The 25,458-nt window shown below is 34.5% G+C and overlaps 4 protein-coding genes across 8 annotated transcripts; 3 read left to right on the top strand and 1 right to left on the bottom strand.

Moving 5' to 3' along the window:
• Nucleotides 1–902: 902 nt before the first annotated feature.
• Nucleotides 903–1,976, top strand: LOC7492792 (protein yippee-like At4g27745). Its single transcript, XM_002320175.3, has 2 exons — nt 903–1,239; nt 1,569–1,976. The coding sequence occupies exons 1-2, from the start codon at nt 1,144–1,146 to the stop codon at nt 1,794–1,796; spliced, it is 324 nt and encodes a 107-aa protein (XP_002320211.1). The 5' UTR covers nt 903–1,143; the 3' UTR covers nt 1,797–1,976.
• Nucleotides 1,977–4,139: 2,163 nt separating this feature from the next.
• Nucleotides 4,140–5,085, top strand: LOC7492793 (calcium-binding protein KIC). Its single transcript, XM_002320176.4, has one exon. The coding sequence runs from the start codon at nt 4,608–4,610 to the stop codon at nt 4,983–4,985; it is 378 nt and encodes a 125-aa protein (XP_002320212.1). The 5' UTR covers nt 4,140–4,607; the 3' UTR covers nt 4,986–5,085.
• A 576-nt stretch (nt 5,086–5,661) lies between these two features.
• Nucleotides 5,662–8,520, bottom strand: LOC7492794 (serine/arginine-rich splicing factor RS31). Of its 4 annotated transcripts, XM_052447114.1 has the most exons (7): nt 8,360–8,390; nt 8,144–8,276; nt 7,169–7,610; nt 6,927–7,039; nt 6,567–6,796; nt 6,206–6,460; nt 5,662–6,054 (listed from the first exon to the last, which is right to left on the bottom strand). In XM_052447114.1, the coding sequence occupies exons 3-7, from the start codon at nt 7,224–7,226 to the stop codon at nt 6,039–6,041; spliced, it is 672 nt and encodes a 223-aa protein (XP_052303074.1). In that variant the 5' UTR covers nt 7,227–7,610; nt 8,144–8,276; nt 8,360–8,390; the 3' UTR covers nt 5,662–6,038. The 4 variants fall into 4 exon arrangements, with proteins under 4 accessions (XP_052303074.1, XP_024441315.1, XP_024441316.1 ...); XM_024585547.2 differs by lacking the exon at nt 7,169–7,610 and having other exon boundaries at nt 8,360–8,520; XM_024585548.2 differs by lacking the exon at nt 8,360–8,390 and having other exon boundaries at nt 8,144–8,292.
• Nucleotides 8,521–18,073: 9,553 nt separating this feature from the next.
• On the top strand, nt 18,074–23,787 carry LOC7486789 (calcium-transporting ATPase, endoplasmic reticulum-type). 2 transcript variants are annotated; one of them, XM_024585051.2, is made up of 8 exons: nt 18,074–18,480; nt 18,988–20,526; nt 20,614–20,735; nt 21,476–21,754; nt 21,835–22,218; nt 22,463–22,572; nt 22,645–22,873; nt 23,057–23,787. In XM_024585051.2, the coding sequence occupies exons 2-8, from the start codon at nt 19,059–19,061 to the stop codon at nt 23,618–23,620; spliced, it is 3,156 nt and encodes a 1,051-aa protein (XP_024440819.2). In that variant the 5' UTR covers nt 18,074–18,480; nt 18,988–19,058; the 3' UTR covers nt 23,621–23,787. The 2 variants fall into 2 exon arrangements, with proteins under 2 accessions (XP_024440819.2, XP_024440820.2); XM_024585052.2 differs by having other exon boundaries at nt 18,074–18,376.
• Nucleotides 23,788–25,458: the final 1,671 nt, after the last annotated feature.

Consider the following 25,458-nt stretch of genomic DNA (forward strand, 5'->3'; position numbering starts at 1 on the left):
ACCTCTACCGAGAGAGAAGTTTGAGTTTTGCAGAAGGGAGGCAGGCTTGTCAGAGCCTCCTAAATTGAAGCTTACATGTTGATCGCCAGTATGGCGAATTCCTCACATGGTGCGTGAGGGGGAGATTTGTTGTGTGGTCCCGCACCATGTGATGGGGGGACCACCACATTAATTAAGGAGGCAGCTGGCTGCCTCTTTGGTTTAAATTAAATGTCCGGCTACTGTAGATGGCAGTAGCAAAATTGAACGAGAGAGCAGAGAAAAACCGAGAGAAAGAAAGAAGAGGAGGCAGCAGAGCAGTCTGTCTTCTTTCTTTGATTTCCAGTTCGTTCACCGTTGGATCGGGCTGAGATTTGGACAGAAGCTTCTAGACACGTTACTCTTCATTCTGAACGGTTAGATTGAAGATTGGTGGTGTGGAAGCTGGTCGTTTTGACAGAAAACGGGGCTGTCAGTGTTGTGAGCTTTTCTCTATCATTACTCTCTTTAATCTTGTTGTAATCCGAGAATAAGTTATTCTTGATGATATATGTGTTGTAGCCCTTAGTTGAATCTGAGGAAGAACAATTGTGAACCCATTATTTGTGATAGTGGAAGTTTTTAGGTGGACTCCGGTCCCGTGGTTTTTCCCGCATCGGGTTTTCCACGTAAAAATCTTGGTGTTGATTTGTGTGATTGTTGCATTATATTTGTTCATTGTTTGATTCTGTTTTTTACTGCACAAAGAGGGAAAAAGGATTGGGACTTGTGAATTGTGAATTGTATTCCGCTGAATTGATCCGGTTAGTTGTCCCTAGTTTTCCCAACAAAAAGCAACAATCATTGACGGGCTTAATGCTTTGTTAATTATATCGTTAGTGTAAACTTTTCATCTTGTTTTGGGTTTTGCTTTGGCCCCTGCCATTAACGTCTTTGTCAACCTGGTTTTGTTTATTCAATTTACTATATTTTTCTTATTTGGATTCGTTACTCCATCAATTATCTTATTAGGGTCTCTGATTAGATTACATATTTCTCAATCATTGATGCCTTATTAATGTTCTGATCGAGTTTATCCTTTAAAGCAAATTCTGGTTTAATGGCTGGCTAGTTTCTTTTCTTTGCCTTCTCTTGCTCTGGTTTCTCCGGAGAAGCAAAGTTTCCATGGCTGAGGGCGCAGTTGGGCCACGGTTGTACTGTTGTTTTAAGTGCAGAAACCTTGTTTCCTGTCACGATGATATTGTCTCCAAGACTTTTCGGGTGAGCTTCATTAATCTCTCAAGGTTTCTTTTTTTTTATGCTGCAATGTAAATAAGTAAATAACACTATAAAACACGAAATTAACGGTACGGTTCACATAAAAAAAAATTTCTTCTACATGTTCGATTAGCCTAGTAATTACAATTTACAGGATCTTCGCATGCCAAACATATGGAATCGAAGGATCCATATATACATGAGCACGATCTTAATTAAGTCATTTAATTTCAGTGTTGCTATAATTCAAGAACTTGGTTTATTAAATGATCCTTCTCGACATTTGGATGATAATATTTCAAGTTATTTCACAACAATGGATATTTTCTTAGGCAAACAATGGTAGAGCCATTCTGTTCTCCCATGCAATGAACATTATCTTAGGGCCGAAAGAGGACCGCCGGCTTATCACTGGTGTCCACACGATCGCTGATGTTTACTGCTCCGATTGTGGGGAGTTATTAGGTTGGAAGTATTGGAAAGCTTATGAAGAATCGCAGAAGTACAAGGAAGGAAAAATTGTTCTTGAAAATTTCAAGATTGTCAAGGAAAACTGGTAGCAGATGTATGGTCACCACAAGCCCTCGTGTCCTGGCCAATGGCCATCCATACAAGTTCTTTGATTGCCTTGAGAATGTTTATCTTTTACACAGTATCAATTCAAATTCTAATTAAATGGACATTAGCATGCTTCATGTGGTGAAAAATATTATCATTAATGAATGTTTTCCATGTAATTATATCCCGTTTGTTTTTGTATTTTAAAAGTATTTTTTTAAAATAAAAAAATTATGTTAATTTTTTTGTTTTAGATATTTTAATAACATGATATGAAAATAAATTTTAAAGAATAAAAAAATATATATTATATCAACTATTAAAATACTAACCAAATCTTAAGATCGGTAACTGTTCAAATTCTGCATTGAAAATCGGAATGTTGTATTATCTTGTGTTTTGACATCAAGAAAAGTGGGAAAGTGAAATTTTTGTACCTAGGTGTCTAGCTTCTTGGCAAGTAAGGGGATTGAAGATGATATTTCGTCTCGAACATCAATGAAAAAAAAAATCTTTTTGGTAGTTTCTGGGTAGCTTCCTATTCCTTTTCAGTTTTAAAATTTCCTCATTCGTGTAAAATGATGCATGCACATGCAGTGAAGCCAGCTTTTGGCAGTCTAGCTAGCATATCTCCAAACAAGATCGTGAAAGTTGATTAAGCCATGTAATTTTGTAAACCTCTACTGAAAAAGTCACACATTTCAGCCACATTTACTTTGATTCGCTCGAAGCTTAGAATATTGCTGGCAAGCAATGCTCGACAAACCAGTTGAGTAATATGTCATATTATCTAAAGTTAGATAGCAAGACTAAAACTTGAAACATTAAACAATCTCTTCATAATTGATTTAGCCATCTGTGCCAACATCAGAAAATAATTTTTTTAAAAAAAAATTGAGGTTAAGAACATAAAATGCTGTTTTTGATGGAGACATGAAGCTAAACAAAAATGTACAATCAAAAGGCTGACCCCAATTCGATTGTCTAATTGCATACACAGACAGTCTGGTACTCGTCAATTATTAAAATGGTCTAGCTACCAAGGAGACGAGGACAACAATTTCGTAACTGATGAGCTCATGAAATTTGTAAGCATGAAAAAAGCAATTATGCTTCCATCAGACAAGAAAACAATTATGAATTATCCCTGTAAGAACCCTGCAATTTAACGATGCCACCATCTCGCCGCGCACCGTTTAGCCCACCACGTCACTTGGGTAAGACCCAAGGGCATGGCAAGACCACTCGATCCAAGGCTAATAGGAGATGTTCGTGAGCCCAAAAATCGCAACTGGTGAGCGCTTGCTATCCAATCACTAGCCATGTTCAAGATTCTCTTTGGTTTTATGTGTGGGTTTGAGCTTTCTTGCTTGTCTTTCATTCGAGAAACATGGGGTTTTTTTTTTGTCATTAAACTGACCTGAATAATATATGGCACTGATATTTAACTTCTAGATGACTTGGCAAGGACCTCTCACCATCAAATTCAGCAAAAAAAAATTAATGTTTATGGGTGTTAAGAGGGTCTTAGGCTCTTAGCTGGAAGCAAGTCTTTATGGGAATCTCCCCTAATCTTATGTATTCAATAAGAAAGAAAACAATGAATCTTAATTAGGGTTCAGTCTTGACGGAGAGCAAGCACACATGATAAATGATTCAATAATTACTAGGAAAAAAAACTCGTGGATAGCTTTAACAAATATAAGTTGGAAAATTGGTTATGATAAAGTTAATGGATTGATTTAGAGAGCGTTTGAAAACATGAGTTTCTAAAAAATTTAATTTTTTTCTGTTAAAAATTAATTTTTTTTATGTTTTGGATTGTTTTGATATGCTGATTTCAAAAATAATTTTTAAAAAATAAAAAAAAATATCATTTTGATACATTTCAGAATGAAAAATAATTTGAAAAACAACCGCAACCACACTCTCAAATATGTCTTAGTCTTAACAAAGAGCAAGTATGTTTTTTTTATTATTATTATTCTGCTTTAATTTTTAAAATTAAAAATTATTTTTGAAAATCTGAATAGTTCGAGAACATAGAAAAAAAATATTAATTGACGAATAATTTAGCTTTAAGGAGAAGAAATACAGTTCTTGACAAACAACTATCTTTTTCTCTTGTTTTAATCCGAAATAGTTCTATATATTTGTGCTTATCGTTTGTGTAGTATGTTATTCGCTTGGTTAATTGTCAAATATTCTGCAAAATCGTTGCTTCCCCTAAACAATTTCTAACAGCATCCACAATTTACATGATTAATAGAGATGGAGGCATGTGAACGCTTCCAATGGTCTAGTGCGTGCGTTAGATGCTGGAATCAATGACGAATTGGATGGAACAAATAAATCATAGTATTATAATGGACAGAGAACGATCAATGGAAGAATCCAAACATCAAATTGTTAGAGTGGGGGAGGGAGAGAGAGAGAGAACAGGAACCTTCACAGAAGCACACCAATCGGACATTTTAAGCCAATTCATCCCATCAATTATTAAGTTTGCGTCTAGCCACCGCCCACACGATCCTGTATTCCCCGCAAGATGAACCTTCCTAGAAACTTATATTCCTGGGAATAAAATAAAGGAAAAATCTTAAAATGTGGATGGATATCAATGAATTTGATGTGTTAACTTTCTTTTGAGCTTCATTAGAAACTGCCCAAATGATATGGGACCATATCGAAAAAGCAATGACACTTTCCATGCTTATAAAAGGTCAGATAAATCTGTCAACCTTAGCTCATCCCTAAGGCTTTATATATTTTTCCACGCCCAAATATTGTCCTGAGTTTTCTCATCAACAGAAATGGAGAAGGGTCAAATTGGGATGAAAACTGCAACAAGCGGCGAGTATCAGGATTTGTTACCGGTTATGGCAGAGAAGCTTGATGTAAAGACTTTTGTGTCTGAATTATGTGGGGGCTTTCGTCTTCTGGCGGACCCCGAAAAGGGGTTGATTACATCAGAAAGTCTGCGAAGGAATTCGGCACTACTAGGGATGGAAGGGATGAGCAAAGAAGATGCAGAGGCTATGGTGAGAGAAGGAGACCTTGACGGAGATGGAGCACTCAATGAAACAGAATTCTGCGTTCTGATGGTGAGACTGAGTCCTGAGATGATGCAGGATGCTGAAACCTGGCTCCAGAAAGCACTTGAACAGGAACCAAGGACATCCTCACCCTGATTTTTCCTGTTGTATTAACTTAGAAGAAGGTTGTCTCTTTCATTATGTTGTACGAGCAGGTTGTAATTGATGAGCACAATGAACTTCATTTTGTACTGCATGCAGGAATACATCTACCATTAACAGGAAGTGCTCTCAGATTAACAGATCCGGCCACTAACTGAATGAAAAGAGATGCTAAACACAGCAACAAGTGACACCAATACACAATCACTCACCTTCACGTAAACTGCTCTGGAGACGGTGAGGTGATGATCATGTGGGTCTCCAAGTTCGTATTCCACGCGTGCATTGTTCACTGAAAATGAAAACTCAAAAGGCTTTTATTTTAGGCACATCAAAGAGGGGACAGGTTAGGCTAGCCTTCCAAGCAAGACAAATAAACTTCTAGCAGGCAAGGAAAGTAGGAAAGCAAAAATCCTAAAATGCTTGGATAGGACGTTGGATAATTGACAGGTTTGTCTTCTCTTAAAAGGCCATAAACTAAAAATATGCAGGCGTGATAATTGAGTTAAAAAAAAAAACCGCCCATTAACTCAATGGAGAAGTGGGAATATAATTTACAATTCTTTTAGCCTGATCATCCATCCATCCAAGGAAACAACTTATTAAATTAATTGAACATCCAACTTCTCAACTACATAACCAAAAAACAATTTTGAAGGCATCGGCGCGGTTTGACAGAAAATCACCATCTATTAATAGGAATTTAACGAGGATGATGCCAGAACCTTAAGAATTAAGATGCGCTGCTTCAAGCCCAGAGCAAACCATTCAAAGACATTGCCGTCTACTATGCGGCCAATGATAACCAAATTCGACCAATATCTCTACTTTGATATAATGATAACCAAATTCGACCAATGCCTCTACTTTGATATAAAATAGACAAGTGCCCCAAATTGTAAATCCATGAAATCTACACTGGAGAAGAAACTACATATACTATGCCAATATGCACTTTTCTAAAGATCTTAAGCTATTGCAATTACACAAGAGATGGTGCAGTGAAACAAGCAGAAAGCTTCCCATCATTCCTCGTGTTCTTGATCTTCAAACCGGTGATCGACTGTAAACAAACATAAGAAAACAAGACATTGAAAAATATGCGTTCCTCTGGAAGAGATGAGAAGATAAGCTTCAAACAGCTGTGCTGTCTCTTGGAAAAACGAGCAAAAACAAAGAGTGGAGAAACTCTCAGTTCAAGTGGAAAGCAATACCTGCGGTGTCTGCCATACTCCGGGCTTCTGTTCCTACCATAATCAGGACTTCGGCGCCTGTCATGCACTGGACCATTGTACTTATCATAAACAGGGCTGTGACCTCGACCATAATCAGGATTTGGCCGCCTGTGATGAGCTGGACTCGGCGACCTCCCATAATAACTTCCTCTTCGAGGACTATCATATCTGTCACCCCTCTCACTGTCATCTCTCAAAGCATACTCAACAGAAACCACCCTGTCCAATATCTTGCTGCAGAAATGTAAGACGTTACAGTATGTTAATCATCTGATCTAAAAAAGAAAAGTATAACCAGGCCATTTTAACAAGCAACATAGTCAAAAAAATGTTGACTAACGTCATGTGTGTGCGCTGAAGAGCTTTGGTAGCATCTTCTTGTGTCTCAAACTGCACAAATGCAAAGTTCCGTCGAATTCTGACATGAAGAACCTCTCCGTAACGCTCAAAGTGTCTTTTTATGTCCTCAACCCTTGTATGAATTGGATCGAAATTAATAACAAACAGGGTTTTAGTTGGCCTCTGGTTCACTGTCGACCTTGGTCCATCTCGATGCCGACCACGTTCACCCTAGCGTATTCATGATATAATCAGAGAACAAAATAAATCTCAACCACTTACAAAAAAATATAGCAACAATTTGAGCAACACATGGACAAAACATTAGATTAAAAACTAGCAAAGTGAGAACAGCATATACCCTAGCCCACTCAACAGAAAGCCTGCGCCTGTCATAACCGAAAGGTATATTGTCAAGTCCACGTATAGCATCTGCAGCATCACGGTCGTCCTCGAAATAAACAAAAGCAAACCCTGCAGCAAAGACTCAAATTAGAGACAGAATAAGTGATGCATGGCCTAGGAATTAAATCCACTTAACCAGGGTGCATCAGCCAAATCAGGATTCCTTGTCCTGGTAAGAACTTGAAATTTATACAACACCTGCAGAATACTTGATGGGCTGATGCACATAGGGATGTAGATTGTGGAAGCGTTGCATGATGAACTAAGTGAAGATGTTGGCATTTAAGAGTTTAAAATCCAAAGTTTCACGCTGAGATGTCATTGCTAAGCATGCTTCGCCATTCAGATAGCACTAGTTCAGAAATGGAAGGCATGGCAAGACAGATTTCAATTCACCCTCCTATTATCAGTAGTGGTAGACAAGGCATAGTAAATTGACTGAGATCATCACGACCACTCTTTTGAAATGCATAGTTAGGGCGGTGAGGTGGGTGAGTGACAGATGATCGAGTGAAGAAAATACAGGACGATTCCATCTGTGAGTGGAAGGAGAAGGAGAGCAGACAAGCATGAAAGTTTCCAGGCCACTACAAATGTTGGCGAGCCCAGATAGAAGCTCAAATTTCCTTAGTAAGAGTTCCTGCGTCAAAACAAACACTTAATATGGAGGTGTTCTCCAGAGAAACTTCAAATTGCCCATTTCCGCTTTTTTATTTCTAAATGGATTTTTAATTTGAACGTAATCACCACTACTCAAGTAGCCATATATTTTATATCCCACAAACTGATTTTCAGAATACCTATCCAGTCAAGAATTAACACAATAGCCACCCAATCCCACTCAAAACCAAAATTAGCAATCCCTTGGAGAAATCTCAAAACTTAGCTCGAAACAAATCGTTCATGACACAAGAAACTACAGTGTCAAATTCCATTAAAAAAAAACCATCAGACCATGTATCAACAGTATTTCACAAGGCAAAAAAAAAAGAGTTAAATGATAATCGAACTTGAAATGCAAAAAATACAACAATCAGACCAATAACTTCCATTCTTTCCTAAACCACAACTCAATCATTAATAATATCATTAAACCAATTATCAAACTCAATTACAAGTCCTTCCGCATTTCATCACCAAATAAAGTAATAAAAAAAAAACAGTACAGTTTACCAGATTTCATGTCAACTCGCTCCACCCGTCCGTACTTTCTGAACAAGCGCTCCAACTCCGATTGCCTCGTCTCCTGCTCAAAGTTTCCAACGAAAATTGGCCGCGCCATTCTTGCAAATCGATTCGCCCCTAACTAAACACCAACACAGTCGAAGACAAATAAGAACCCTAGAGGCAAGATTTATTTAACGGAAGGAGACTGATCGGAAACCATACCTGAAGAGGAAGAGCACTTAGTGTGTTCGTGATGATAAAAGGAGTAAAACCCTGGAGGAAACAAGGAATAACTGAGTAGGGCTTATATAAATATAAACCCGTAATTAGACTCCACCTTTGGATTTTCCTTGCCAACTTTTTCTTATTTTTCGTGGTGCCAACTGCCAACTATTTCAGCCCTGGAAATTAAGGGTATTTTTGAGATATCAAGTTGATGATATAGATGGAAACGATGTTTGACGTGAAATAGATGTAGGAAGGGATAAAGCCCGTTGGGTTTATTGAAGAGGTGATATAATCAGGCCCACCGGATAAATAAAACTCAGTACAGCTGGTTTAATTAAGGCCATCTTACCTTACCTTGCCAGGTATCATTTTGATCAGACTCTCTCTCGGATCCCGGGTGTTTGTTTATGTGACTATATCTTGTTTTAAAAAACAATTAATTTTTTTTATTTTTAAATTATTTTTATATATTAATATAAAAAAATATCATTTTAATACAATATAAAACATTATATTCATAAAATCTAATCCATGTTTCAAAAATTATTTATTGATAAGAAAATTCACAAATTATTAATCTATTTGTCTCGATGACGGCTAGAAAAATTATTATAGAGATTAAGATTTTATTTTATTTTTTTATTTTTCAAGCTACAAATATAGATATTGTTAAGAGCGGGAAAAAAAATTTTCTTGTCGGGGTCACGGTACTGCCAGCCCCTCTCTCCGTCACTGACTGTAAATTACACTATTATATAAAAAAATTATAAATAATGGAAATGAATTGGACCTTTTCTAACAATTCCAGTAGCCACGACAGAAGTGAATTGGTGGCCGAAGTAGGGTTGCGCCGGAGAGGAGAGCTATTCAAATAACCTGGAAAAAAGAATAAAAGGAAAAAAAACTACATACAGCCCCTTAAGCCATTTATAGCCGTTATCAAACGATACAGTCCACTGGACGCGTTCTTTTTCTTTTTTTCTCTCTCTTTTTTTTTATGAATAGTGGGGTTAGAAGTAGACTTTTGTGGAAGGATGGAATTCCAGGAAATTGCGTTGTAGAAAGGATAGCGGTCGAAGTGTGGATGGGAGGTCAAACGAGCAAGGACAAAAGCAAACTGCTTGGATTCTTTGAAAAGGGTGGTCCATCAGGATAGCTTTTGAGTGTATCTTTTGACCATTGTATGTGTTTAATTGTAATAAATTTATTGGATACGACATTTAAATTCGATCGGCTTGTCTCGGGGTTGATACAATGTTAAAGTGAGTGGTTGGATTGGATTTTAAAAAAATTAGAACAGTTTTATTAAAAATATTGGTGGAACAATAATTTTTGAAATTTTTTTCCTCATGAAATAATATATTTTCTTCTTATTACATTTTAGAAGCGTGATAATTACTAAATATTATTATTTATAAGCATGAGAAGATAGTTGTTGCGTTTTATAATAACTATATTTAGTAAATATTGCGCTTCTAAAGCATAACAAGATAAAACTCCGTTCATCTAGCTTAACCGATCGACTGGTTGGGTTCAGTTATATTAATTGGTCGACCATTTCACATAAAAACTATAATTCAATGAACCCTTTCTTCTAAATATGTTTTATAAGTTAAAATATACATCTTCATCCAACTTGCAGACTTAAAAATAGACTCCAATTAAAATCTCAAAAAGTTATTGTTCATACAGTAATTGTCTTCTATTTTTTCAATGTTAATAATGTAGTCAGATTTGCAATAACAGATGATTCTGAGCAGTTAAGTGTGGGTCTGTCATAGCTAGACGAGGATCGGCCCCAAATAAATTACATGAATGGTCTAGCATATGTATTTTATGGTTCAACATCAATGATGTAGTAGTTCTCTGTTTTTCAACGTCAATAATGTAGTCGGATAGGCGATAAAAAATAATTCTAAGCAGTCAGGTGTGGGTCTATTATAACTAAACAAGGATCAACCCCAAACATATTACATGGATAATCTAGTAGATGTATTTTATGGACTAGTGAGACAGGTCTAGATCCAAGAGGAGCTTTGGTCACGTCAAATTAGAATAAACTAGGCATGTGAGCTTGACTTTTTATACCTAACAACTCCTTATTTTTTATTATTTTTATTTTTATTTTAAAATTAATTTTTTTAATTAATATCATCTCTTTTAATTAATATCATTCTACTAATCAATCGGCAAAACGAAACGAAACGAATAATAATCTAAGTGTAAGAATGTGTTTGGGAATGTAGTTACGGTTGTTTTTTAAAATATTTTTAACTCGAAAATATATCAAAATAATATATTTTTTATTTTTTAAAAATTATTTTTGACATCAACACATCAAAATGATCTAAAAACATCAAAAATATATTAACATAAAAAATTTTAAATTTTTTTAAAAACATTTTTAAAATACAAAAACAAATAAATCTTATAAAAGCAAGTTGAAAGAGTGAAAGAGTTAAATTCTTTGATTGGGTCATGTCAATATCATTCAGGGATTGAAAATGGAATTTAAGAAAAATACAGATAAAATTATTTTGTATCGTTGCAATTCATGACTTACTTCGTCCTATGTAACTCGTGATCCATCGAGTCAATCAATGATTGACTTGTATATACATTAAAAAAAAAAAAAACTGTATATAAATAAAGAGGAAAGCACGTTAAAATTGTTTAAGAGGGAATACAAAGAGAGAGAAATTGAATAATTTTTGCTAGAAATATCGGAAAATGGAACCAATTAACTTTGTGTTGGTGCTGTAAAAATATATAAATATGGCAGGAACCCGCCTATAGGCTAACCCATAAATCAAATAAATCCAACCTAAAACATTTCATTCTAAACAATATATTTTATTTCTTCAAGAGATGGGGAAATGGGCTTTTCTAATTTATATTGGATTTAAAACACACAATAAGAATAGCGTTCCTGTATGCTATGTTAAAAATCTGATTTTTTTATTAAAAAATATTGTTTTTTTATATTTTTAAATTGTTTTATTATATTAATATCAAAAATAAATTTTAATAAATATTATTTTAATAAATTTCTAATTAAAACACACTTTAAAAAACATCGATACAAGAATAGCGACTCACGAACTCCACTCACTGGTCAAAGAAATCAGAATGTAAAACCTTCAAGTTTTGTCTACACCGATAATCACATCATTTTCCAAGTCTCATGCAATTCTACATATGCTCATTATCAGAGTAGTCCCCCTCCGCAACTGGCATACTTCAACAAATGCATAAACAATCACGAAGGGAATGGAAGAGATCAACTTAAAAAATGGGAAAAAGAGGCTACAAAATATGAAGGAAAGCAACACGAACCACGAAAATTAATCGGGCATGACACTATCTTACACCGCACTCTTCTTTAGTTAAATGAAAACCGGTGACGGAGAAATTATTCTAGATTTCAATAGAGATTGTTTTTTAAATTAGTTTTTATTTGAAAATATATTAAAATAATTTTTAATTTTTTTTTATATCAATACATATATATAATAACTTGAAATGAAAAAAAAAACAAAATTTTGTACAAATAAAGGTGTACCGTAATGATATACACCACCGAACCACCGAAGTAAACCCAACGAGGCGACCGAACAAGTTGAACAAATGGCAGCATTGCTGTCTTTGGATTTCGGATGACGGCATGATGCAGTGCTGGCAACTTTTGTTGCAGGTGATCAAAGCAAAATGGAACTTTCCAGGAAGGTGGGTTATGCTTTAAAAAATTGCTGATCAGGATTATGTGCGCATTAGCTTCACTGCAAAAGAGAAAATACTAAATTAAAACGATCGTGCTGTTCCAGTAACACTCTGTCGAGTAGTCTTGCTCATGTTTCGATAAGAAAAAAGTATTGCACACCTATACTTTCACTCTCATTGGAGGTTTACGTGTGTTGCTGTGGGTTTATAAAACAAATATATTTAATAGTATTATAATTATGAATCAGCACTAGATAAGTAATAAAAATTAAAGGTATGATGGAGCAAATATTTCATGACAAAAAAAAAAGTTGTGCTGGTGATCAAAAACTTAGAGACTGAACAAAATGATTTGTAGCAATTTACAGTGTTTTGTGAGGAAAGATACAGTGTTTTTGCCACATGATTTAGATTTTCAGTTAATAAAAAAAAATTACAAAGCTAAATTCTCTACCAACTTAATATTAAAAAAAAAACCAACAAAGATAATTTTGGAAGGAAAAAAACCAATGAGAAAAAACGTTGTAGCAATTGACAATGTTTTGTGAGGAAAACTATAGCGCTTTTCCCAATAAAATAAAATAAAAAACCATTTAGAGAAATATTGTAGCAATCCACAGTGTTTTGTGAGAAAAACTACAACGCTTTCCTCATATGATTTAGTTTTATTGTAATTATAATTCTTAACCAACTCAATATTCAAAAAAAAATCGACAAAGATAATTTTGGAAAAAATTATATAAAAAAATCACATAGGAAAACACTGCAACAATTCACAGTGTTTTAAAGAAAAAAATTACAAAGCTAAATTCTTAATCAGCTCAATATTAAAAAAAATCGACAAAGACAATTTTAGAAAAAAAAAACAAAACAAACACCAAAAAAAGGGAAAAAAATCATGTTGGAAACACTGAAGCAATTCACAGTGTTTTGTGATGAAAGCTACAGTGCTTCCCTACATGATTTAACCTTATTTGTAATGACTTGTAATTGTAATTTACAAACAACTCAATATTAAAAAAATAAAATTGAAAAAGATAATTTGAAAAAAATTATATAAAAAAAACCATGTGGAGAGACACTGTAGCAATCCACAATGTTTTATGAGCAAAACTACAATGTTTTCCTCACATGATTAAGCTTTATTACAAAGTTAAATTCTAACCAGCTCAATATTAAAAAAAAAATCGACGAAGATAATTTTGGAAAAAAATATCACAAAAAAAGAAAACACAAAAGAAACTGGAAAAAAACCATGTGAGGAAAAACTGTATCAATCCATAGTGTTTTGTGAGGAAAAACTTGTATTTACTTGTAATTGTAATTTTTAACCAGCTTAATATTTAAAAAATAAAATTGACAAAGATAATTTTAGGGAAAATCATTAAAAAAACAGAAAAAAACCATGTGGGAAAAAACACTGTAGCAAGCAACAATAATTTTCAAAAAAAGTTACAGTGCTTTCCTCACATATTGTAACTGTAATTTTTAACCAGCTCAATATTAAAAAATAAAAATAAAAAGATAATTTCGGAGAAAAAAAAAACATGCGGAGAAACACTGTAGCAATCAACAATGTTTTAAAGAAAAAAAATTACAAAACCAAATTCTCAATCAGCTCAATATTAAAAAAAAATCGACAAATATAATTTTAAAAAATAAAGAAATAAAATAGAAAAACTAAGTGGAAAAACATCGCAGCAATCCACAGTATTTTAAAGAAAAAAATTACAAAGCAAAAATTTTAACCAGGTCAATATTTAAAAGGTAAAATCAACAAAAAAAAATTTGGAAAAAAAATAAATTAAAAAAAAGAAAAAATAGGAAAGTTGAAAAAAAAAATAATTTTGAAAAAAAAAAGAAAAAAGGGAAAAGTTAGCAAAAAAAAAAGGAAGAAGAATCACTGTGGATTACTGTTGTTATCCACAGTGTTTTGTGTGTGGGGGAACAGTGATTCCCCCACACAGTTTAGAATATGTTGTAATATACACACACATTTTAAATGGTTGCCTCCGTTAATTAGATTAACTTATTTTTTAATACAAAAAAATATATTTTGGCATTCTAATATTTTTTTAGTATTTTGTTTTTAATTATATAGAGGTTATCTGATTGATAAGTTTAAAGTCAATTCAAATTACCGTTAAAAAAATAACTTGATTCACAACAATTCAAGACAATATATTTTTTAAAAATTAATATTGAAATTACAACATATTGAATCAATTCGGATCAATTTAGGTTAACCTGCCAAATCCTCAGCTTGGATCATAAGACCACGATAACTCCATGTAAAACAAATCAAAATAAATTATGAAGATCAATTCTTAATCAATCCAATGTTAAAGAATGAAATTAAAGAAAATAGGTAAAAAAAGCAAAAAAAAATTAACATGGGTTAACCTTCCAAACCCGTGACTTGAATCATGAGATTAGGATAACCTTGTAGAAAGTAAACATAAAAATGACTTGAGTCAACCCGGGTTAACCTGTTAAACCTTGGACCAATGCTATGAGACTGTGATAACCTAGTAGAAATTAAATCAAAACAAATTATGAAGCTTAATTTTTAATAAACCCATTGTTGAATGTTAAAAAAAAAAATCAATCTACAAACAAGACATGGTAAAACTACCCGAGTTAACCCGTAAAACATGTAAATTGAGTCATAAGATGAAGATAACCTCATAGAAAGCAATCCAAAATAAATCATGAAGGCTAATTCGTAATCAACTTCATGCTGACAGATGAAATTGAAAAAATATCAATTAAAAAAGATTTTAAAAAAATTCAAGTTAACTGGGTTAACCCGTTAAATCCACAACCCGAGTCATGAGACCGAGATAAACTCATATAAAAAAATCAAAATAAATCATGAAGCCTAATTCTCAATCAAACTAGTGTTGAAGGATGAAATTGAAAAAAAATTAATTAAAAAAGACAAAAAAAAAACTTGAGTCTGTCAAGTTCACCTACCAAACCTGTGATACCAGTATGAGACCAAGTTAACCGCATATAAAGCAAGTCAAAATAAATTATGAAGCTCAATCTCCAATAAACAAAATGTTAAAGTATAAAATTAGAGAAAGAAATATAAATGTAGAAAAAAACAAAGGAATAAAAATGAAATGAATTGTGTTTTATGAGTTGTGTTTTATAAGTTGATGCATGGTAAAAGCACTATCTTTTTTAGTTTATACTATAACACACACACACACACCACTCGCTCTCTATTATTAAACTCGGCCAAGTTCAATCAACTAGTCTAGATAAATTAATGTATGTGAAAGTTGATTAATCAAACCTGTATTAAATGTCTGTTTATGAGTGCAATAACTTCTGTTTTTAGGTACTTTTCAAAAGTTTTTTTTTCTTTTAAAATACATTAAAATGAATTTTTTGATTTTTTTTAATTTTTGACATTAACACTTCAAAACTAATGGAAAACACTAAAAAAATCAATTTAATATTTTTTTCAAGTTAAACACACTTTTAAAATGCATCCAAACACAGTTTCAACCGCAATGCTAAATATCCATCAATCTATTAGATGAGATGATCAATGATCTAGTAGACACAATCAAAACTTGGTTTGATTTAAAAAAAAAATCATTTTTTTTCAAATATATAATATATTATTCATACATGTAATCACTTACACACACACACACACGTGTGTGTGTGTGTGTGAAACGATTCCAAAATTCTAGTTGTAAAATAGATCTATCTAGTTATTTTCTTTATGAATATTACAAGAGATACATAGCATGAGTGTAACAAAAATTTAAAATTTGAGATTTGAATTTAATTTTTTGATTTTTTTTAATTTTTGACATTAACACTTCAAAACTAATGGAAAACACTAAAAAAATCAATTTAATATTTTTTTCAAGTTAAACACACTTTTAAAATGCATCCAAACACAGTTTCAACCGCAATGCTAAATATCCATCAATCTATTAGATGAGATGATCAATGATCTAGTAGACACAATCAAAACTTGGTTTGATTTTTAAAAAAAATCATTTTTTTTCAAATATATAATATATTATTCATACATGTAATCACTTACACACACACACATGTGTATGTGTGTGTGTGAAACGATTCCAAAATTCTAGTTGTAAAATAGATCTATCTAGTTATTTTCTTTATAAGTATTACAAGAGATACATAGCATGAGTGTAACAAAAATTTAAAATTTGAGATTTGAATTTAAATACACTATGTAACTCCCTAGAATCAAATTTGCACCTCTTTCATCATATCCTCGTTAACTTTGTATCTAAAAGTTGTCTTGGACTTGGTCTTCAATATACCCCTGCAATCTTAAGAGAAAATGATGTACCTTAAGATTGGTTTTTAAAAGATTAAACCTTTATGTACTCAACAATCTGGTAACAAATCTACAAGTTGGTTTTTATTAGAAATAAATTTAACTTGAAGAAAACTATTCATGACTTGATCTAGGACAAAGTCGAAGTCAACTTCGATATGCTTTGTGCGTTTATCAAACATTAGGTTAGAGGACAAATAAGTGGCATCTATATTGTCACACCATAACACTGATGTGGAAGATATAGTAATGTGTAACTCAGTTAACAATGTTTGCAACTATTGAATCAATGTTGCAGTATTAGCCAATGATTTGTACTCAGTTTCGGTGCTACTTATAACAACTGTTTATTGCTGCCTACAACTTCAAGAGACTAAATTGTAACCTAAAAGCACATAATACGAGCATACAAATCATATGTCATCACGATCTCCCCCTAATCAGTATCTGAAAACCATGAAGTGAAAGTGTTGCACTTTTGCTAACATATAATCCATTCGAAATAGAAAATTTAAGATAACATGGCTTATGTACAAATTTGCTCACTTAGTGTACAAGAAATATGAGATCAGGTCTAGTGAAGGAAATATATTGTAACCCCTCCAACAATATTGTGATAAAAAGTCTTCAAAAAGTTCCTTATCTTTTGCTGCGAGAGAGGTTATAGTAGCCATTGGAGTTGAGCAAAGCTTGACTTTATTCATAAATGAAAAATATCTCAAACTCTTTGCCATCACGTTACGATCTTTAACTAAATTCATGAAGAATTATTAGGTTCTGATATCAACTGATACATCTAGAAGCAAAGAATAAAATATTTGTTATAAGTTAAACTCTTAAAAGACTAGAAAATATAATAATAAATAATAAATAAATAAAAATAAAAATATATAAAATTGATTTATTTTGATGGCTCAGTGTACAATGTCCCTTCACAACAATAACAAATTAATTGTTACACGTTGAGAACAAAAGAGCTTTAGAAAAGAATGAACCTCTTAATCATATTTTTTAATTTAGGTTTAATAAGGTATTTGATATTGAGATTAAACTTGTTTTTTAATTAAAATTTGATTTATTTATTTTAAATTAATTTTTTAAATATTTTTGAATTGTTTTGATGTGATGATATCAAAAATAAAATTTTAAAAATATAAAATATATAATTTTTTAAATATATTTACAAATAAAAAATATTTTAAAAATAACATCTACTATAATATAAAAGAAAAAACCAATAAATTTCATAGGAACCCACTGCTCTTCCAATTATTAATCACCTCTTTTTATGCAAGTAGATATGATGACAGTTATCATGTTGGGTGCAGCTCCATATTAATGAAAACCACCTGATGAGCCCACGTCCCACAAGACGTCATCTCGGGTGCCCCATCCCACTTTTGATCCCTCAGAAACTTCCAGGCAAATACACATACATATACGTTCGCTATCAGAGACCGACAAGTTCCCGGATTCCTTATACGTGTATGGTCAAAGACACGACACAGTTCATTATATGCAAATTACAAACTCCAGAAGGTCAACCTTGCAAAGGTAGAACTGTCATTCCACAACCTTTTTCAAGGGTACTTAAGTAAAAACAAACGGTTTCCATTTTCAAAATATTTAAACTGCCTGTAGTGGAGGAATTTTAAAAGCAAAGATCCCAAAATTCCAAAACCACCCACCATCCCTTTGATTCTTCAAAAGGAGGGAGAGAGACAGACAGACATAGCATGTAGTCCTAAAAATCAAGACTGGATTAAGAAGAAGAAGAGTCTTGATCACAATTGTGGAATGTCTGACTGGCTCACTCTTCTCCTATTCCTTTCTTTATTTGGTGTTTCCTCAGAGAACAAAGAATTTTTCTTTGTAGCCTTTGCTTAAGAATTTTTCTCTGTAGCCTTTGCTTTGTCTCCAAGCCAACTTTCTTGTCTTTAACTTACCATTCAAAGGTTCCAATTCTGCTTCTCCTCTTTATTCCTCAGTTTTTACTTGCATTATAAGTTTGGAAGATTTTGTTTTCTTTTGCTGTCCAAATGTATGTTTTGATCCACGGGTAAGATTTACAGTGTACGTTTGATAATGATGATGATGTTTCTTTTTCTTTTTTTATTCTTTGTTGTAAGTTTTTTTGATTTTACGAGTCTTTCTGTTTATTTTGGTTTGTTGGGGGTACTGTAACTAGTTAACTACTACTCTTCTTTTGGTGGGTGTATGACAAGACCAGTTATTAGAGGGATTTTAGTTTTGGGTGGTTGGGTTTGGTGTGCTGGAATTATGAACCTCCTGCTGCATATTTGAGTTGTCAAGCTTATTGATTGTTCTTTTACCCCTCCTCTGGCATGAGTTTTTTTTAGTGATTAGAGCAAAAAAAAATAAAAAAGGTATTCAAAGTGATTTTGGTTTGTTATACCTATGCTTTTAAATTTAATGAAGTTGCATGCTTTATTCGTGTTTGCGGCAATATTCTGTTTATCTGTAGTTAGAAATAGTGAAATTCGTGTTTTTTTTTTTTTTCCTAAACTGGTTATTGGATTTGACTATGTAATCAACTGTGTTGTAGGATTTTGAGGGAAGTTAGATTAAGATTTTTGTTTGGAGTAAATTAAAGTCTTGGAGTTGAAATTGAATTCGATGGAGGAAAAACCATTCCCTGCATGGTCATGGTCTGTGGAGCAGTGTTTGAAAGAGTTCAATGTGAAGTTAGACAAGGGTCTGAGTTCTTATGAGGTTGAGAAGCGGCGAGAGAGGTATGGTTGGAATGAGCTTGCTAAAGAGAAGGGTAAGCCCTTGTGGTGGTTAGTATTAGAACAATTTGATGATATGCTTGTAAAGATACTTCTGGTTGCAGCTTTTATATCATTTATTCTAGCTTATTTACATGCGGGTGAGTCTGGGGAGGCTGGATTTGAAGCTTATGTGGAGCCACTTGTTATAGTTTTGATTTTAGCCCTTAATGCTATTGTGGGGGTGTGGCAAGAGACTAATGCCGAAAAGGCTCTTGAAGCCCTTAAGGAGATGCAATGTGAATCTGGAAAGGTTTTAAGGGATGGGTACATGATGCCGGAGTTGCCAGCTCGAGAGCTTGTCCCTGGTGACATAGTGGAACTGCGGGTTGGAGATAAAGTGCCGGCTGACATGAGAGTGGCAGTTTTGAAGACATCGACTTTGAGAGTTGAGCAGAGCTCATTGACTGGAGAGGCGATGCCTGTTCTGAAAGGCACTGCTCCCATATTCATGGATGACTGTGAGTTGCAGGCTAAGGAAAATATGGTTTTTGCTGGCACAACTGTTGTTAATGGGAGCTGTATTTGCATTGTTATAAGCACTGGGATGAAAACTGAGATTGGAAAAATTCAGAAGCAAATACACGAGGCTTCTCTGGAAGAGAGTGATACTCCACTGAAGAAGAAGTTGGATGAATTTGGTGGCAGGCTTACAACTGCTATTGGGTTTGCTTGCCTCGTTGTATGGATCATTAATTACAAAAATTTCCTCTCATGGGATGTTGTGGATGGATGGCCTACAAATATCAGATTTTCTTTTGAGAAATGCACCTATTATTTCAAGATAGCTGTTGCCTTAGCTGTAGCAGCAATTCCAGAAGGCCTCCCTGCTGTAATCACGACTTCTTTGGCTCTGGGTACCAGGAAAATGGCACAAAAGAATGCAATTGTGAGAAAGCTTCCAAGCGTGGAAACTTTAGGATGCACAACTGTAATTTGTTCAGATAAAACTGGGACTTTGACCACTAACCAGATGTCTGTAACAGAGTTCTTCACTTTGGGTGGAAAAACTACTTCTTCTCGAATTTTTCGTGTTGAAGGAACAACTTATGATCCTAAGGATGGTGGAATTGTTGACTGGACTTGCTACAATATGGATGCTAATTTGCAAGCCATGGCAGAGATATGTGCCGTCTGTAATGACGCTGGGATCTTTTGTGACGGTCGTCTTTTCAGGGCTACAGGTTTGCCTACTGAGGCTGCTCTAAAGGTTTTGGTTGAGAAGATGGGTGTCCCAGATGCTAAGGCAAGGGAAAAAATTCGGGATATGCAGCTTGCTGCAAACTATTTGATTGATCGTAGCACAGTGAAATTAGGTAAGCAGAAACCTGAACATATTTATATGATGCAAGTCGTGCAACAGTTACGCAGTTTTCTGTCTTATTAACATTTGGTCACTGTAGGGAGTTGCGAGTGGTGGACAAAAAGATTGAAAAGGCTTGCCACATTGGAATTTGATCGCATTCGTAAGTCAATGAGCATTATTGTACGGGAGCCCAATGGACAAAATCGACTTCTTGTCAAGGTTTATTAATCTTCTTAGCTGATTTTGATGAAATTAAAATCACTTCTCTCCTTCATGTTATCTAAATAGTGATAGGAAATTGAAGTACTTATTTTAGTGCCTTTCATTTCTTCTGTATTATTGGGAAACTCAATTCACTTGAAACAGGAGTTAATCTACTAAAAACAGGTTCCTGATTGGTTAAGCTTGAAAACCTATTGGGCTTGAGAATTAATTATTTGACAGCATGAAAAATGCAAATACAAATCCTGATCAAAACTAGAAACTAAGGTTGCAATGCTTGTTGGTCGTGTTTCATTATTAAAGCTAGTGGAGTGTGCAAGGCATCCCTATTTTTTTATTCCATCTAAATTGGATTAATTTCTGGCTAACTGATGCATGGTTGAGTGGTTGCTCAGTCAAGTTGAAGTTTCATTGAATTGACTAATCTTGAAGTAATTCTTCAGTTATATTGTTTTCCAATATATTATTTTAGTGCTTGATTTTAAACATGATAACACTTGTTTTACTAATGATGAAATGCTTCTGATTAACAAAAAAAAAAAAAAAAGAACAAGAAGAAACAAAATTGCATCTTAGCTATTGATTGGAGAGATTTGCTGAATTTGACAGTGCCAATTTACAAAACAAGTTTTTATCAACGTTTTTCCTGCCAGTGGTGTTTTTGGTCTATAGCTTGCTTCAATTATTGATTTCATCTACTGGTATTTGGAGATGAAACTAATTTTTGGGATCTGCAGGGAGCGGTCGAGAGTTTACTGGAGCGCAGTTCACATGTGCAGCTTGCAGATGGATCTGTTGTTCCTATAGATGAACCTTGTAGGCAACTATTATCTCTGAGACTTTTGGAGATGAGCTCTAAGGGGTTGCGGTGCTTGGGACTGGCATATAAGGATGACCTGGGGGAATTTTCAGACTACCATGCTGAAAATCATCCTGCGCACAAGAAGTTGCTCGATCCAGCTTACTACATGTCCATTGAAAGTGATTTGGTTTTTGTAGGAGTTGTTGGTCTAAGGGTGAGTATATGTTGCAATCGTTCTGTTTCACATCCATTATTGTAAGACCAGTGAGGTAAAATAATTTCAATATTGAACAGGACCCCCCACGTGAGGAAGTGCACAAAGCAATTGAGGATTGTAGAGATGCTGGGATTAGAGTTATGGTTATAACTGGAGATAACAAGTCTACTGCTGAGGCTATTTGTAAGGAAATCAAGTTATTTGATGAAGGTGAAGGTCTCAGGGGAAGAAGTTTTACTGGCAAAGAGTTTACTGCTCTTTCCCCTTCAGAACAAATGGAAATTTTGTCCAAGCCTGGAGGGAAGGTCTTCTCACGTGCTGAGCCAAGACACAAGCAAGAAATTGTAAGGATGCTGAAGGATATGGGTGAAATTGTGGCAATGACTGGAGATGGTGTCAATGATGCACCTGCACTTAAACTCGCAGACATTGGAATTGCCATGGGAATAACAGGAACTGAGGTAAGTTGGTCAATCATTTATTGGGGGATATGGGGATGCATTTCTCACTTGTTGCCTTCATACTGCCCACCCCACTCTGGCGAATGCATGATGCAACATCAATGCTCCACTGCTGTTCGATTTCCATTCATTAAGCAAAGTTGTACTTTTTAATCACAGTTAACAAGTTAATTTTTTTTTTTTTTAACTGCGTAGGGAAAGATCTTTAGGCTAAAAGTAACACCTGCCATTTTTACCAATACAGGTGGCAAAGGAAGCTTCTGATATGGTTTTGGCCGATGATAACTTTAGTTCCATTGTTTCAGCAGTTGCGGAGGGTCGCTCAATTTATAACAACATGAAAGCTTTTATCAGGTACATCTCTTTGTTGATCTTTTCCTTCCAAGTTCTGTTATATGGAAGCTGTATATATTCTTCAATCTGCAGGTACATGATATCATCTAATGTTGGAGAGGTGATATCCATTTTCTTAACTGCTGCATTGGGTATACCAGAGTGTATGATACCAGTACAGCTTTTGTGGGTGAATTTGGTTACTGATGGCCCGCCTGCTACAGCTCTTGGTTTTAATCCTGCTGATGTTGATATAATGCGGAAACCACCCCGCAAATGCAATGATGCCCTTATAAATTCCTGGGTTCTATTCCGCTACCTGGTAAATCATTTTCAGCACTCTAGTTCATTATGGTCTCATGAAAAGACTTTGACACTTGCTGCTCTTTTATATTCGTCTTTGTTTGAGAAAACAACATCAACTTCTTTCTTTACTCCACTTAGTGAAGAAAGTCTCACGTTTGTTTTCATTGAATAACACCATTTTAACATCTTTGCGATTCAGGTCATCGGTTCTTATGTAGGAATTGCAACTGTTGGAATCTTTGTTTTGTGGTATACCCAGGCTTCTTTTCTGGGTATCAATCTCGTGAGCGACGGGCACACATTGGTTCAACTCTCCCAGCTTCGCAACTGGGGAGAGTGCCCCACATGGTCAAATTTCACCGTGACTCCATACCAGGTTGGTGGGGGACGCATGATCACCTTTTCAAACCCTTGTGACTATTTCTCTGCTGGCAAAGTGAAGGCGATGACTCTGTCACTTTCTGTGTTGGTGGCGATTGAAATGTTCAATTCCCTAAATGCGCTTTCTGAAGACAATAGCTTGGTTACCATGCCACCTTGGAGGAACCCTTGGCTTTTAGTGGCCATGTCAGTCTCATTCGGATTGCATTGCGTTATACTGTATGTTCCGTTCCTGGCTGATGTGTTTGGTATCGTTCCATTGAGTCTGAAAGAATGGTTTCTAGTGATCTTGGTTTCAGCACCTGTAATTCTAATTGACGAGGCTCTTAAATTTGTTGGAAGGAGCGGAAGATGTAGAGCTAAGAAAGAGAAGATAGCGTGAGGGAGCACAATCAGTTCTCGAGGGGTGTCCTTGACAGTGGGGGGGCTCTGTTTATTTTATATTCTTTAAATACCTTTTTCTCTTTTTTTGTTCTCTAAAATTATGAATCTTTCTTCCAGTTTAATGGAAGGCATCATAACCACTCTCATTTTTCTTCATAACTAAAAGGAACAGTGATTGTGCTTGCGCGTGCTCTGTGCAAGAGGAGCTGAGAAACCAAAGGAAATAAGTTTCTTCTTTCCGAGACATTTGCCGGTTTTTATCGAGTACGAATAAATCCAGGATGTTGTATAGTGTCCCTATCATTGTCCAATGTCCATGAACATCTGGGCACGTTCACAGATAGGAAATGTCCTATTTTGCCCCTATAAAAACCATCAAATGAACTGCCCACTGAGAGGTAAAATAATCTTCTTATAGGCATATTGGTTATTGTCAAATTCAATAAAGTCAGACTGGTCGAACTGATATTAGGGGCTTTTATAGACATTTTATTATTTTTGCGCACAATGAAGTTACTTAACTTCCCTCAGGGATAATTTTTTTTTTGGGAGAAATTCACTGTAAAGCCTTTTTGATCTTTTACATTTTTTTTAATTGATTAAGAGGTGATTTGATTTTTTTTTTATATAAATATAAAATATTAATAAAAAAAATTGACTAACACATCTAAAATACAAATTGAGCAATTAAGCATGCTCGTTTCCTCTAAAATATGTTGATCTGGAGTATATGACTGCTCATCTGGTGGTAATGCCACCTTGTGAAAAAATATCATGACATGTGCAAAATTCAATGTTTTCGATTTATAAGTGGATCCAAAACTTGGAAATTCATATCTTGATGTCACCAAAATCTTGTAATCTTCTATTCAAGACTTGAGTTTGTGAAGAAGAGATTCTGATCTAAGGTTAGACATCATTACGGACCAATAATATAAGATCCGGTCCCATCTGTTCGAACAATCGTTCCAAATGGTCGGCTGTATCTGTATCTTTCTCACTTTAAGACTCAGGTAATGTGCACTTGTTATGTTGTAGTGGTCTGTTCACAATGACCAACCTGGGACGCTGATGAAGAAGATATTGCTCTGAATTTCTCTGAAAAGTCACATAAAAGAAGGTAAGACATAATTAATATGTTTTAGATGCTCTGTACCATATGTGGGAATCGCTTCGTTACTCTGTTAAAGACTTTCAAGTAATGAATTGTGCATGAAAATCTCGAACCAATACATTAATTTATTTCAATCAGTAACAATGGAACAATTTTTGCTGAAACAAGTACGCATATGTATTTGCAATTCAACATGACATAGAGGAGAGAAAGACGAAAAAAAGAACACAAACATAGAAGGCAGACAGACAGGAAAACTACACAAGAAGAACAGAGACACACACAACATAGGGGGGAAGAAAAACAGAGGAAAAGAACCTGAAAAAAAGGAAGGAGAGAGAGAAAACCAAAGAACGGAAGGACCTTCTGGGCTTCCTTTCAGAACACTAACAAAGGAATGCCTATTGTCCCTTAAACAGCAAATCACCGAACCAAACCAGCAGAGGAGAGACAAAAAAAAAAAAAAAAAAAACACAGCAAAAGAGGAGAGAAAACCAGAGAAAAAAACAGAAGAGACGAAGAGAGAATTGACTGGAGAAACAGAAACAGAGAACGAAAGAAGAAAAGACAGAAAGCAGAAAAGAAGTCAAAAACAAAAGCTTCGCCCAACAACAAGCACCTGTGGATTCTCGTCGAAAACGCCTGCAAACCATGTAAGCCGTTTTCGTTCCCTCCTTGCATTTTTAATTACCTTCTTCCTGTAGCAAGCGTGCCTCCTGCAA

The sequence above is a fragment of the Populus trichocarpa genome, chromosome 14, assembly GCF_000002775.5.
Source record: "Populus trichocarpa isolate Nisqually-1 chromosome 14, P.trichocarpa_v4.1, whole genome shotgun sequence".
NCBI lineage: Eukaryota > Viridiplantae > Streptophyta > Magnoliopsida > Malpighiales > Salicaceae > Populus > Populus trichocarpa.